General features: G+C 45.1%; 1 protein-coding gene across 1 annotated transcript in view; it reads left to right on the plus strand.

Annotated features, from left to right (window-relative positions):
- LOC145398753 (discoidin domain-containing receptor 2-like) overlaps nucleotides 1-15000 on the plus strand; it is a 105895-nt gene that overhangs the window by 25044 nt on the left and 65851 nt on the right. Inside the window, exons 5-9 of the mRNA XM_080271586.1 lie at nucleotides 2801-2934; nucleotides 8495-8702; nucleotides 9057-9601; nucleotides 9943-10157; nucleotides 11192-11315. Of these exons, the coding sequence (XP_080127712.1) occupies nucleotides 2801-2934; nucleotides 8495-8702; nucleotides 9057-9601; nucleotides 9943-10157; nucleotides 11192-11315 (1226 nt within the window). The remainder of the gene's footprint in view (nucleotides 1-2800; nucleotides 2935-8494; nucleotides 8703-9056; nucleotides 9602-9942; nucleotides 10158-11191; nucleotides 11316-15000) is intronic.

Genomic DNA, 15000 nt, shown 5'->3' on the forward strand with positions numbered 1-15000 from the left:
CCTCTCCTCTCCTCTCCCTTTTTCTTTTCATTCTTCACCCTTTTTTCATTTATTCTCCCCCTGTGCCATCCATCATCTTTTAACACGCCCCTCTCACTCTCTCCCTCCCCCTTCCAATCTCTCTCTCTCTCTCTCTCTCTCTCTCCCTCTCTCTCCATGTCTTTCTAATTCATACTTCTATATTTCTCTGAAATCATCACCATCATCATTATAGTCATCATCATCATCATCATCGTCATCATTATCATATCGTCAACGCCATCATTATCATCATTTTCATCATCATCGTCATCATCATTTTCATAATTATCATCATCATCATATATTTTTGTTTTACGACTGAGCACAGAGTTCACAACCCTTTCCCTAACACCGACCAGTTCTCCCACGCATCACACACCTTCACCTGTCACTCCTTTGGCACTAATACGCACCGTCCATATTGAATACATATTATTAGGGCGGGGGTGTATTTGTGAGATGTCATATTTTATCTCGCTATTCTTCTCTTAACTTTCGTGGGTTCGATCTCCTGTCCTTTCAAACACCAGGCCACTGCCATAACCACCTGACCACAGCGTCTCCGTAGATCCGTTAGAATTAATACTGTCTTCTCACGTTCCTATGAAGTTTCTCTTATAATATCAGTTTTATTCATGAAAGGTGTTGTCTCTCTCTCTCTCTCTCTCTCTCTCTCTCTCTCTCTCTCTCTCTCTCTCTCTCACTGATATCCTCCCTCCATTCCTCCCCTCCTCTGACATCCTTCCTCCCCCCCACTCTCATCTTTTCACCCTTTCATATTCTCCCTCTCCTTTTCCTTTTATCCTCCCTCTTCCCTTTTTCACACTCCCTGCCTCTCCCTCTCTCTCCCTTCCTCTCACCCATTTCACAAACTCCCTCTTGCTTTCTCTCATTCTCCTCCCTTCATTCTCACCATCTCTCTCTCACTCCCTCCCTCTCTCTTCTTCTCTCCCTCCTACACTCTCCCTTCTCTGTTCCTCTCACACTTCCCTCCCTCCCTCTCCCTCTCATTCTCTCTTCTACCTCCCCCTCTCTCCCTTCTTTCATACTTCCCTCCCTCTCCATTTCACACTCTCCATCTTGCTCACACTCCCCTCTCCCTCCCCCTCCTGCTTCTCCCTCCTTCTCTCCCTCCCTCCCTCCCTCCCTCCCCCACAGCTGTCACCATAGCAACAGACAGACAGACAGACAGACAAAGGGGAACAATGGTGTTGTGGAGTGTTACTGCTCTCTCTCTCTCTCTCTCTCTCTCTCTCTCTCTCTCTCTCTCTCTCTCTCTCTCTCTCTCCAAGGACACAAAAATAGAGCAAGCAGAAAAGAGAGAAAGTAAGAGATTAAGACTGAAGTGGAGAGAGAGAGAGATTATAAAAAGAAGATCCCCTGAAAGAACTGAAAGAAAGCAAATTGAGAAAATGAAAGAGACAGAGTGACGTGGAATTAAAAAAAAGTGAGAGGAGAGAAAAGTGAGTGAGAGAGAGAGAGAGAGAGAATAGAGAAAGCTTTAATTCAGAAGTTTCTAATCCACTTTTGGGTAATTTCATTTTTTGGTTATTAGTCGTGACGTTGATGTGAGAGAGAGAGAGAGAGAGAGAGAGAGAGAGAGAGAGAGAGAGACAGACAGACAGACAGACAGACAGAGACAGAGGGGGGGAGAGGGAGAGGGGGAGGTTGTTGGAGGGAAGGGGAGACGGAAAAAGAGAAGGAGGGAGAAAGGGACAGAAAGTAAGTGGATGGAGGCAGATGAAGAGAGAGAGAGAGAGAGAGAGGAATATGGAACAAATTAACATAGTTCAAAAGAAAACAAACAACAACAAACTCTCTCTCTTTCTCTCTTTCTCTCTCTCTCTCTCTCTCTCTCTCTCTCTCTCTCTCTCTCTCTCTCTCTCTCTCATGTCATGTCACTGTCTTTCATTCTCTTACAATTTGCTTTCTTCTGCTCCTTTCTTTATTTCTCTCTCTCCACTTCAATCTTAATCTCTCAGTTTCTTTCTTTCTTTCTTTCTTTTTTATATTTTTGTGTTCGTTGGGAGGATGAGGGAGAGAGAAAGGGAGATGAATACTGGTAGAGAGAGAGAGAGAGAGATACATTACTTCATACATACACCGCCAACATATTTCCATAGCAACACACACACACACACACACACACACACACACACACACACACACACACACACACACACACACACACACACACACACACACACTGCCCCTTTCCAAACCCACAGCGGAAAATTATAAAAGTTTTTTGGAATTCCTCTTCTTGATTAATGTGTTTTTTGCGAAATGTACTTTTTTTTTTGTAATTACAGTATTTGCACTCTTTTTTTTTGTAATAATCTGTACTTTTTCTAAACAACTACCACCACCACTACTGCCACCATCACAGTTACCATCAAAACTACCACCACCAACATCACCGCTACCACCACCGTTACCATCATCATCATCATATCATTATCATCACGGCTACCACCATCATCATCACAGTCACCTCCACCACCATCGTTATTACAGCTATCTCCACCGCCACTAGCATCATCATCACAGCTACCACCACTGCCACCACCATCACAATTACTACCACCACGACCACTTGTTATCACCACCACCATCATCGTCATAGTTACCTCCTAAGTCGTTACCACCACCATCACCACGACCACCGCCGCCACCACCACAACATCTACTACTACTACTGCAACTACTACTATTATTACTACTACCACCACCACTACTACTACTACTCTCCCTAACCCCCTCTTTTCTCCGTCCTCAGGGTGGGAGTGGGTGGGCTGGTCGAAGAAGGCACTGAAGGGGAAGCCACTGAAGCTGAGTTTCTTTCTGGACGTGATGAGGAACTTCTCAGCCTTGACCATCCACACCTTCCACAGCACCGAGGACGACTTCTCCGTGAGTACGAGGTGGAGGGAGAGAGAGAGGAGTGAGAGGGGAGAGGGAGGGAGGAAGGTATGGAGAGAGAGTGTGGGAGAGAGGGCAGAGGGAATGAGAAGGGGAGGAAGGGAGAGTGAGAGAGGGCGAAGGAAGAGAAAGTGATGTGGGATATAGGGCAGAGGGAGTGAGAGGGGGGTGGGAGAAAGGGTAGAGGGAGTGAGTGGGGAAGGAGGAGAGGAAGGGAGGGTGAAAGAGGGAGGAGGGTGGGAGGAAGAGAGTGGGAGGGGAGATTTTAAAGTGGAAAGGAAGGAAGGTAAGCGGGAGGGGAGAGTGAGGAGGAAGTAAATGGTGGAGAAACACGGAATTAAAGAAAGTAAAACAGGGAAAGTAAGTGGATGAAAAGATGAGAGAGAGAGAGAGAGAGAGAGAGAGAGAGAGAGAGAGACGTGGGTAGGGGAAAAAAATACCTATGGAAAGACAGAAGGCAGAAAAAGGAAGTTCGTCACAGAAATTCATCCAAGAAGGTATAGAAATTGATGGATGGATGAGTAAATGGATGGATGATTAGAAGGGTGGATGGATGGATAGATGGGTAGATGGATGGATGAATAGATAGATAGGAAGATGGATGAATGGATTGATAGATGGATGGATGGGTACTTGAGAGAGGATGGGAGGGATTCAGAAACTTTAAGAGAGTCTGCGGGAAGGAAGAAGAAATTGATTGATTGATGGATGGATGGTTGAGGGAAGGGTGGGAGGGTGGGTGGATGAGTGGATGGGCTGATAAGAGAGGGAAAGATGGATGAGTGAAGAGAGAGAGAGAGAGAGGAAGGAAGACAGAGGGAAAAAAGTGGAGAGGAGAGAGAGCGAGAGAGAGAAGGGGGGTGAAGAAGGGAGAAATTAAGGTAAACAAGATGACAGAAAAGAAAAGAGATGAAGAGAGAGAGAGAGAGAGAGAGAGAAAGAGAGAGGGGGGGGTGGAAGGAAGGGTGAATGATTGGAGAATGGAAGACAAACAGGAAGAAAAGAATGGCGATGGCGTGTGTGTGTGTGTGTGTGTGTGTGTGTGTGTGTGTGTGTGTGTGTGAGAGAGAGAGAGAGAGAGAGAGAGGAAAAAAAATATGTAGGTAGCCATTGAGTATAACTTATGATTAAAAGGTATATTTAGGAAGAGAATAAATAGAAGGCACATACGAGAGAGAGAGAGAGAGAGAACAAAGGAGAGCAAACAGCAACAGACTTATGGGCACTTTGGAGGGTGTTTGTGACAGAGCCGCACGAAAAGAACAAAAAAGAGAGAGAGCAGGGAAAGTTACGAAAGGAAGAGGAGACGAAGAGAGGCGTAAGAAGAAGAGAAAGTGAGAAATGAAGAGAGACAAGAGGGAGGAAGAAATGAGGAGAGAGAGAGAGAGAGAGAGAGAATTAAGCACGTAAAGAAGTTAAATAAAAAGTGCTGTGAAAAGTGCGAGAGTGAGAGAAGAATACAATACTTTTTTCCCTCTATGATAAATGGTAATGGAACTATTTTTCTGGCATTAGAGTTTAGAGTACCCCCCCCTCCACCCTCTCCCTCGTACTTGAAAGAAAATGGGCTTTGGGTGTACTTGAAAGAAAATGGGTAGCAAAGGAGATGGAGACACAATAATATACTCCAGGCTTCTCTACTTTGCTCCCCTCCTCCTCCTTAACTGCTCTCTCTCTCTCTCTCTCTCTCTCTCTCTCTCTCTCTCTCTCTCTCATCACTCCTCCTCCCTTATCTCTCCCTCCCTCCCTCCGGGCCGGAAAGGGAGGAATTGAGATAAGGAGAGGGGGAGGAAAGGAGGGAGGGAGGGAGGGAGAAAAGGGGCGTGGTCGTGGAGGAAAGGGGGGGAATCTAACTACCTAATTGCCTCGTCAGGGTAGTTAGGGTGATTGTTGGAGAAAGAGAGAGAGAGACAGACAGACAGACAGACAGACAGACAGAGACAGACAGACAGGAAGATAAGAGAGAGACAGACAGACAGACAGACAGGAAGATAAGAGAGGGAGAGACAGACAGACAGAGTGTTAGACAGATAAGTGTGAGACAGACAGACAGGGAGATAAGTGAGAGAGAGAGAGAGTCATTAATATTCTGGCTTGTGTTTTGGTCTTTAAAGCATCGTCAGTATCTCACTTCCTCCCCTCCTCTTCCCTCTTCCTCTTCTTCTTCCTCCTCCTCCTTCCTCCTCTTCTACCTCCTCCTCCTCCTCTTCCTCTTCTCCTTTCCTCCTCGTCTTCTCCTTTCCTCCCCCTCCACCTCCTTCTTTTTCTTCTTATTGTTATTGTTCTTCTTCTTCTTCTTCTTCTTCTTATTATTATTATTATTATTATTATTATTTTAAAACCTCCCTCACACCTAACATTAGTTTAATCTCCTTCTTCCTTCCCTAATTAATTGCTTCCTTCTTCCTTATCATCTCTCTCTCTCTCTCTCTCTCTCTCTCTCTCTCTCTCTCTCTCTCCCATCTTACATTCCTTCCTTTCCTCTTCCCTCTTTCATTCTTCTTCCTCTCCCCTCCTCTTTTTCCTCTTCGATATTTTCTCTCAGTCTTTCCTCTTCTATTTTTTTCTTTCCCTCTTTCCTCTTGTCTTTTTTTTCATTTTTTTCATCCCCTTTCATTTATTTTCCTTCCTCATTTTCCTCTTTCCTCCCTCTTCCCTCTCATTACTCTTTCTTCCTCTTCTCTCCCTCTTTCATTCATTCCATCCCTCTTACATCTGTCTTTAGCCCTTCCTCTTCCCCTCTTAGTCATCACTTCTTTCCTTTAATATTTTATCTTTTCCATTCTCCTTCCTCTTCCTCCTTATTTTCGACTTTCCTCTTTTCCTCCTCTTCCTTCCTCTTGTTTCCTCTTGTCTTTCTTCCTCTTGATCAGTCTTCTTACCAGTTTTCCTCCTTCCTTTCTCCATTTTCCTCCTCCCACTCCTTCCTCCTCCCTTTCCTCCTTCCCTCTCCTCCTTCCCTCCCTCTCCTCCTTCCCTCTCCTCCTTCCCTCCCTCTCCTCCTTCCCTCCCCTTCTTCCTCCCTCTCCTTCTTCCCTCCTCCCTCTTCTCCTTTGTTCTGTTTCCCTATCTTTATTAAGCATTTTCCTCCCTCCCCTCGTTCTCTCTCTCTCTCTCTCTCTCTCTCTCTCTCTCTCTCTCTCTCCATTTCTTCTCTCTTCCTTTTCATATCTCCTCCCTCTCCTTATCTTCATAACCCTCCTCCTTTCCTTCTCTTCCCCTCCCTCTCTCTATCTCTCTTTCTTGCTCTCTTTCTCCTTCTCTCACCCACCTTTTCCTCTTGTTTCCCTCCTTCTCTCTGTTTCATTCCCTCTCCTCTTTCCTATCCTCTCCCTCTTTTCCTCCCTTTCCCCATTTCCTTCCCTATCTCCCTCCCTCTCCCTTTTCCTCATTTATGCTGCCCTCTCCTCTCCTCCCTTTCCTTCGCCTCTCCCCTCCACCTCTTCCACTTCACCCTTCTTCATCTATTCCTCCTCCCTCCTTCATCTACTTCTCCTCCCTCCCTCTAACCTACCCCCTTCTCCACTTCCCTCCCTCTGTCTCAGACTTGTCTCTCTCTCCCCCATCTCTCTTTCCTCCCTTCCCCCTCTTCCTCTTCCCCTCCCCTAACCTCCATCCTCTTTCCCCTGTTTCTCCCTCCCCTTCCCGTTTCCTCTCTTCTCGTTCCCCTTATTTTCCCTGCCCTTCCCCTTTCGTCCCTCCCCCTCCCCCTTCCTCCCCCCTTGTTCCCTTTTTCTCCCTCCCCTTCCCCTTTCCCCCCTCCCTCTGCCGTTTCCTCCTTCATCCTTCCCTTATTCTTCCTAACCTTCCCCTTTCCTCTCTCCGCTTTCCCCCTCTCTTTTTAATCCATCACCCCCTCCTCCTTTCCCTCCCCTCCCCTCCCCTCCCCTCCCCTCCCCTCCCCTCCCCTCCCCTCTGGCTGCGACTCTGATATTGCACTTTTTTTTTTCGCTCTTGTTTGTTGGTCATTTTTGCGTCTCCTGTTGCTTTTTTTTTTTTTTGTCCCCAAGCTTTCATTTCGCCTCTCTCTCTCTCTCTCTCTCTCTCTCTCTCTCTCTCTCTCTCCCGACTCGCTCCCACCCTTATTCCATTAATTATAACTTAATCTTTCTCATTTCCTCGCTCTTTGATTCTTCCTTTATCGCTCTTGTCCTTCCTCTTCCTCCTCTTCCTCTTCCTCTTCTTATTTATATTCTCTGATTCACTCTGTTATTTTGGTTGTTTATTATTTGCGTGTTTTTATCTATAACTGTTTCTTCTTCTTCTTCCTCTTCTTCTTCGTCTTCTTCTTCCTTTTTCTTCTTCTTCTTCGTTTTCTTTTCTTTTCTTTTCTTTTTCGTGTAGTTATTTTTCTTCCTCTTTCTCTTCTTTTTCTTCCTCCTTTTTTTTTCTTTTCTTTTTCTTTTTTCTTCTATTTTTCATCTTCATCTTTTTCAAATTCCTCTTTTTTGCCTGTTTAATCCATTCTTTTTTCATAATAATTTGTCTTTTAGATTTTTATTATTTTTGACTCCATTTTCTCTTCTCTTTTTATCATTATTTTTTTTTCTTCATTTCCTGCTTCTTTCATCCTTTCTTTTCTCCTTTTCCTTTTCATTCATTCTTTCTCATGAGCTTTCTTTCATTTTACGTGCCCTCTTCCTATTCCTTTCATTTCCTATCTCCTTTTTCCTGTACTGCTGATTGCCGCAGGGTGTGGTGGGTTTGGGAGAGCCTTCACGTGGTGGCACCGATACACCCGGCCGGGGAGAAGGAGGAGGAGGAGGAGGAGGAGGAGAAGAAGGAGGAGGAGGGCATCTTAAGTCTGTAGTTCACTGTATTCATATCTAAGAAGGAACTCAAGAACTCTCTCTCTCTCTCTCTCTCTCTCTCTCTCTCTCTCTCTCTCTCTCCTCTGATCACCCTCTTCCTTTCTCCCCTTTCCCTCTTCCTTTTTTTTTTTTTCTACAATTTTCTCTTTTCCTATCCTTGTCCCCTCATGCTCTCTCTCTCTCTCTCTCTCTCTCTCTCTCTCTTTCCAAACCATTTACCCTCCCTCTTCCTTCTCTCTTTTATTGCCTTCGTCTGCACCTCCCTTTCTTCTTTTCTTTTGTCTCTCTCTCTCTCCCTTTATCCTGTGTCAGACATTCTCTCTTTTTTCCCCTCTTTATTTCTCTCCCTCCCCTCGTTCTCTCTCTCACTCCTGTTTCCTTGTCCCTTTCCCCTCGTTCTCCCCTCCTTCTTTCCCTCTCTTCCTTCTCTCCCCTTGATCCTCACTCTCTTCCTTTCTTCTCCCTCCTTCTTTCTCTTTTCCTTCCCTCCTTTTAAGTCGCCTTTGTTTTAGTCTCCCCCGTCCTAAGGTAAATAAAATCGCCAGGTGTCAGCAATTCTCTCTCTCTCTCTCTCTCTCTCTCTCTCTCTCTCTCTCTCTCTCTCTCTCTCTCTCTCACCTACACACTCACCATCTCCTCTCCTTTACCTACACCCTCACCTTCTTACACACTCACTCACTCTCCTCACTCGCTCTCCCTTCTCACTTACTCTCTTTCACTCTCCTCTCTCTCCCACATAGGTACCCTCCTACGTCGAGTTCCACTTCGGCTTCAACTCGACCACCTTCCACTCGACCCCCCTGAGGAAGAACGTAAGCCTTGACCGCCTCGAGCAGGGCATCCACAACCTCACCTTTGACCTCCAGCACCGCACCGGGAGCATAGTCAAGATGGTGGTGCACTTTCCCGGGAGCTGGTTGGCCGTCAGTGAGGTGTATTTCGACAGCGGTAGGTGGATGGGGGAGAAAGAAGAGGGAGGGGAGGGAAGGGAAGAGAGGGAGGCGGAAGAAGAGGGACATAGAGAGGGGGAGAAGAGGAACATAGATAGAGAGGGGGAGAGGAATGATATACTTTTGTTATTTTGGTTATGTTCTCGATATCCATGCCTCTTATGTATGTTTGTATGTATGTGTACTACTAGAATAATTGTTAATTGTTCACATATGGATAATTTAGACATGTTTAATACAGTATTCAGTGATGTCATTACGAGTTATTTAATTGTCATAACTGGATTAAATGGAAGGATGAGGTTATGCCTTCCCTAGCTTATCCCATGTACGTGTCCTTGTGCGTCCTCAGAGCCATGCACGTGTAACCTAACCACGTGGCAGGACAGCGGGTCCACGTCGCAGCCGGCAGAGCGCACGGCAGACAGGCACGACCCCCCGCACGACGACGTATCCGCTGTTTCAGCCGTGCACGCCCACACACGCGCATACATGGGCGTGCTCATCGGCCTAGTGGTGGGCGTGTTCGTGCTGGTGTTCGCCGGGCTGCTGCTGTACGTGAGCGGCGTACGGAAGAAGAAATCCTCGCCTCCCGTGCACAAGTCGCAGCTGCCCAAGTCCCCATCGGTAGCCTATGACCTCAAGTCCTTCCGCATGACCCCTACCTCCTTCTCTCAGGGGCCCTCCATGTACGGGATCCCGCCCCCCCTCCAGGCTGGCGACGGCGGAGGGCAGAGGGGGGGCGAGGGGGGCGCAGGAGGGGCTGGGGGCGAGGGTGGCGAGGGGGGGTCACTATATCACGAACCATACAGGAACCATCTCATTTCCGCCTCTGAGTACAGCGTGGCCACGATTGGAAGGCACCTGAGTGACCTGACAGATGGCAACGGAAATCAGGTAAGGTGTGGGTTAATTAGCGGTGTTATTACCTGGTGCTGTGCCGGATGACGATGATAGTGATACTGTTCATGTTGGTAGTGATAGTAATTTTGATGATGATGACGATTTGGGTAAGAATAATGATGATGATGATGGTTTTTGACAATGATGATGGTGATGATGTTAATGATAATGATAAGAAATGTTAATGAATATCTCCATAGAACGAATTTTTAGGTTGTGAATAAGGATGATAACGATAATGATGACGATGAAAATAATAATAATGATGTTAATGATAATGATGGCCCTCGCACAGTCCATAGGCAAAAAACTAACCCTTCTCTCCTTCCCCACAGAACGGGCACCAGCGCTTCTCCGCCTCCGAATACAGCGTAGCAACCATCGGCCGACACCTTAGCGACTACGCCACCGACGGGAACGGCAACCAGAGTGTGGTGGGGGGGATGGGAGGCGGGGAATATGCCGTGCCCCTCCTCTCCACCCCTCCCCCACCACCCTTCACCTCCACCACACCCACCGCACCCCCACAGACCCCCACCGCCCTCTACAGGTGAGCTGAGGCGCCAGATGGTTTAGTGGGTTACGATGCTCAGACGATGTGGCAGGTAGTAGCAGTAGTATGGATTAGAGGGAATTTGTAGTCAGGCATTGGAACCACCCCGCCACCACGTGAAGGCGTCCCCCTCTCCCAACCCACACCATCTTAAAGCCTCGTGCTGAAGAGGTAGATATATAATTACTTCTGTACTGTATATAAAGGGAGGGCAATTAAAAGTGTATGAAAATGGCGAAACGACTTGTAATTAGTGCTAATGATATGCTGTGCTTGGGGTGTAATTGCCTTTGTTACTTAATTACTATCGACGCCAGTGTAATTAGTCTGACTCCCCGCTCTCTTTCTTCTCACTCTTTGCTCACACGCACGCACTCACGCAAGCAAGCAAATACACACACACACACACACACACACACAGGTAGGGTGAGGTGGAGTACAGAAAGCAGGGAAAAACAAAACAGGAGAGAGGGATAGCAAAACAACAGCCTTGCCAGCGATTGGGCCACACACTCATTCACTCACCATTAAGCCACCGGAACCCTCAGTCTGATTGGCAGTCTTAATGATCCACGCAAATTCCATTCATATTCCTTATCACACAGAGCCACAATGATGATGATGATGATGATAATGGTAATGATGATGTGATGGTGATGATGATAATGATAATGGTGATGATGATGACTGACGATGATTAAGATGATACTTGATGATTGATGATAGTGGTAATGATTGATTGGTTGATGATGATGTTACTCTTGCTCGTGTTGCCCCAAGTTCATCTGAAATCTGAACCCTGTGGACTGCAGGCTTAATTTACCATCCTTCTGCAGTCCACCATCATCCTTTTAGGGGAGAGGGAAGTAGTTGAGGGACGTTTGGAGAGCCAGGCAGTCGATCCGCCCAGTTCTATCAGTGCCACCATGTGAAGGCGTCCCTCCGTGATATGTGAGTGTGTGGCGTGCTTAGGAGAGTAGGTGAGAGTATCGCGTGCTTAGTATTAATGTTCTCCTCTTCTTCCTCCACAGCACAGCGCCGGCACCCCCCACCACCTTCCCCCCCGCGGGCTTCCCCTCCCTCCTGCGGCTGCCCCCTCCCCCACCGGTGCCCCCGCCCCCCCACAACTACTCCTCACCCCCCACCATTGCAAAGGTAAGAGATTTTTTATAATATACGAAACATATGAATGTGTATATTTGCGTGAATGAGAGAGAGAGAGAGAGAGAGAGAGAGAGAGAGACGGGGGAGGGTAAATGCTTGTAAGAGAGACAAAGTGCTTGTGGATATACTGTATATAAATGAAACTGTGTGTGTGTGTGTGTGTGTGTGTGTGTGAGAGAGAGAGAGAGAGGGTTGTCATAATAATATATGGTAATAGTAATTAAGTATGAATGTATGCATAAAGATAACAAAGAAAACATACATACAAACATCCCCTAGTAGTTTCAAAGGAATATTTCTGTCACCACCATCATCACCACCACCACCATAATCATTATCAACGTTATCACCACCACCACCACCACCACCGTCATCATCATCATAATCTAGGGATGGGATATTGATAAGCAAAGTAAAAACAAACACGGCTTCTGAACATTCAAAACTATTTTTACACCATGATTAAAAAAAAAAAAAAAGATTCTAAACATTCAAAGCAATAGATGCAAAAAATACACCACAGTATTCAAAGCAATATTTATAAACAAATACATCAAAACATTCAAAGCAATATTTATAAACAAAAACATATAAACATTCAAAGCAATATAAAAACATCTAAACATTCAAAGCATTATTTATTTAAAAAAAATCTAAACATTCAAAGCAATATTTCTAAACATCTAAGCCTTCAAAGCAGTATTTATAAAAAACTTCTAAACATTCAAATCAATATTTATAAACGCACAAACATCTAAACATTCAAAGCAGTATTTATAAACGAGAAAAACATCTAAACATTCAAAGCAATATTCTCGCGTCCTACTTGATATTAAAATGTCGAAAAGAAAATAAAACTCAGCATTTAATATTTGTTCTGGCATCATTATTGCTGAGAGAGTGCCTAGGGTGTGTGTGTGTGTGTGTGTGTGTGTGTGTGTGTGGAGTTGTTTGAGAGGGTAGGATGGAAGGAAGGAAAGAATACAAAGGAAGGAAAAGAGGAGAGAGTACAAAGGAGAGAAGGAATGAATTAAGAAAGGAAGGAAAAGGAAGAGAAAGGAGGAAGGAATACAAAGAAGTGAAGGAAGGAGTATGAAAGAGAAAGGGAAGGAAGGAAGGAGTATGAAGGAGAAAGGGAAGGAAGGAAGGACAGAACAAGGGAGGGAAAGAGTGATGGGTCGTGGTCGTGTGTTTTGGTGAGGTTGGCTTGGTAGGAAGGAGGGAGGGAAGGAAGGAGGGAAAGAAGGAACGAAAGACAAAAAGGAAATAAAAAAGATAAGAGAGAGTGATCTTGGTTGTTGGATTCGGAGTGAAGGAAGGAAGGAAGGAAGAAGTAGGAAGAAGGAAAGAAAACAAGAAATGACGGAAAAAAGAAAAGGAAAGGAAGATGGGGAAGAAGTAAGGGAGGAATGCAAGCAGAAAGGAAGGATGAAAGAAAGGAAAGAAGGAAGGAAAAGTAACTTGGTGTGAGAAAAATATTGCTTGTGGAATAGGGAAGGAGGATGGAAGGTAGGAAAGAAGGAAGGAATAAAGGGAAGGAAGGAGGAAGAAAGAATAGAGGAAGAGAGAAGAAAGAGATGGAGGGAAGAAAGGAAGGAGGAGAAAAGAGAAAGGAAGGAGGGAAGAGGAAGGAAGGAAGGAGGGAGGGAAGAGGAAGGAAGGAAGAGAAAAATAATAGAGCGATCAATAGACATGGAGGTGTGGGTATTGAAGTTGTGTGTGTGTGTGTGTGTGTGTGTGTGTGTGTGTGTGTGTGTGCGCGCAAAAACATACAGTACATACATGAAAATACAGACATGCAAAGGGAACTCGCGCACACACACACACACACACACACACACACACACACTGTATGTACATATATATACACCTTAGCATGCAAACACACACAGCCACACTCGTAGAACTTACATAAACGCACACACTGCACGCACACACAACCACGCAAACACACACGCATGCACGCAGAGACACTCACACACACGCACCCAAACGCACTTCTATGCCTTCAGAATTTCCTGTTTGCATACTATATCTGCCCTCTTTCCCTCCCTCCCTCCCTCCGTCTCTCTCTCTCCCACTCACCTTTACCTTCTCTCTCCCTCTCCTTTACACTCTCTCTCCCACTCACCTTTACCTTCTCTCTCCCTCTCCTTTACTTTCTCTCCCCTTCCCTCTCTTCCTCTCTTCTCCTCTCCGTTCTTCCTTGCCTGTCACTTTCTCCTCCGTTCTTCTCTCTTTTATAAGAACATAATGAGAGGATAACTGCATCAGATCAGTTGGCCCATGCTTGGCAGTTCCCACAAGTCTCTCTCTCTCTCTCTCTCAGGTTCAAACATCCGTATGCATCTGTTACATTCACAAGACATTGCTAAAAAAAAAAATCCCAATACTAAATAAGTCACTTGTTGAACTCCGCTAAGAATCCAGTCAAAGCGGTAGGAAGAACATACGCTCACCTTCCATGTTCATTTCCTAGCATAATACACTTCTAACTGGTGAATCTAGGAAAGACTGTGTGAGTTATAGATTGAAGTTATTAGAGCAAGAACTGGGTGATAGGAATGTGTTTTGAACTAAATGAGAATCATAAATATTTCTTTGTCCTCGTGATTCCCAGCTTCTACGCACCTCTCTCTCTCTCTCTCTCTTTAAACATCTTCCTTCATCATGTGCCTATAGACCTTTAAATAGTTGAGGTAGAGAAAAGCAAGGACATTTAAAATTATGTAAACACGTCGGGGAAATCACGCTGTCTGGCAACTTTTCGATGCCGTAACGCCGTCTAGTTTTATATTTTCACCTTTTTATACGGCTTTTTGTAGGGAATCTAGGAATTTTATAGAAATCTTAAAATTGTGACTATGTCCTCTACCGACAAGGAGAGATCAGCGGTCAAATTAATAGCGGTATCTAATGGATTTAATAAGTGAGATTTAGAGCATTTGAAGCGTTGCCATTAGGGATCTTGTTATTATTTGCTTGCCTCCGCGTGTCGCGTGATGCCTTGGGCAGTGCACATTATGTCCTGGAGGTGGGTGGTGATGCGCGCGTGTCGGTGATTATTTGCACTTAAATCTCGTGAACTAACACGTGATGGAGGATTTAGCGACTTTTAAACTACTCTGCCACTTCGAAACGTACCGCGATTGCAGTGACAGTGAATATAACGAAGGGATTTAGTCGTACCAAGAGAATTAGTGATTTGAACTGAAGAGACGGCATGGAAGGGAAGGCGTCGCGGCGGGAAGGTAAGACGGTTTAAATTATTGGAACCGATTGTTATAAGTTTTTCATTTCTTTCTTTTTTAAAGGAATGGAGCCAGGAAGTGGTGATGATGATGATAATGATGAGTTTGATATTAGTGATGATAATAATGGTGAGGTTGATAATGATGGTGATAATGATGTTATTAATGATGATAAGGTTGATGATGATAGTGATGATGATGATGATGATGATAATGGTGATAATGATGAGGTTGATAATGATAATAATAATGATCAGTTGATAATGATGATAATGATTTGTTAGCTACGTTTTTATCAGCCACGTTCTCCTAGGCTAATCCCTTCATCTCTTACTTACCTCCACCCCCCTCCACCTTCTTCACCTCCTTCATTCCCTTTCTTCGTTATTTAGCTGTTTCATTTATTTGTTGTTTATGCATTATTT

This window comes from Coenobita brevimanus, chromosome 1, assembly GCF_032717465.1.
Source record: "Coenobita brevimanus isolate Jiangsu-jjx chromosome 1, ASM3271746v2, whole genome shotgun sequence".
Lineage (NCBI taxonomy): Eukaryota > Metazoa > Arthropoda > Malacostraca > Decapoda > Coenobitidae > Coenobita > Coenobita brevimanus.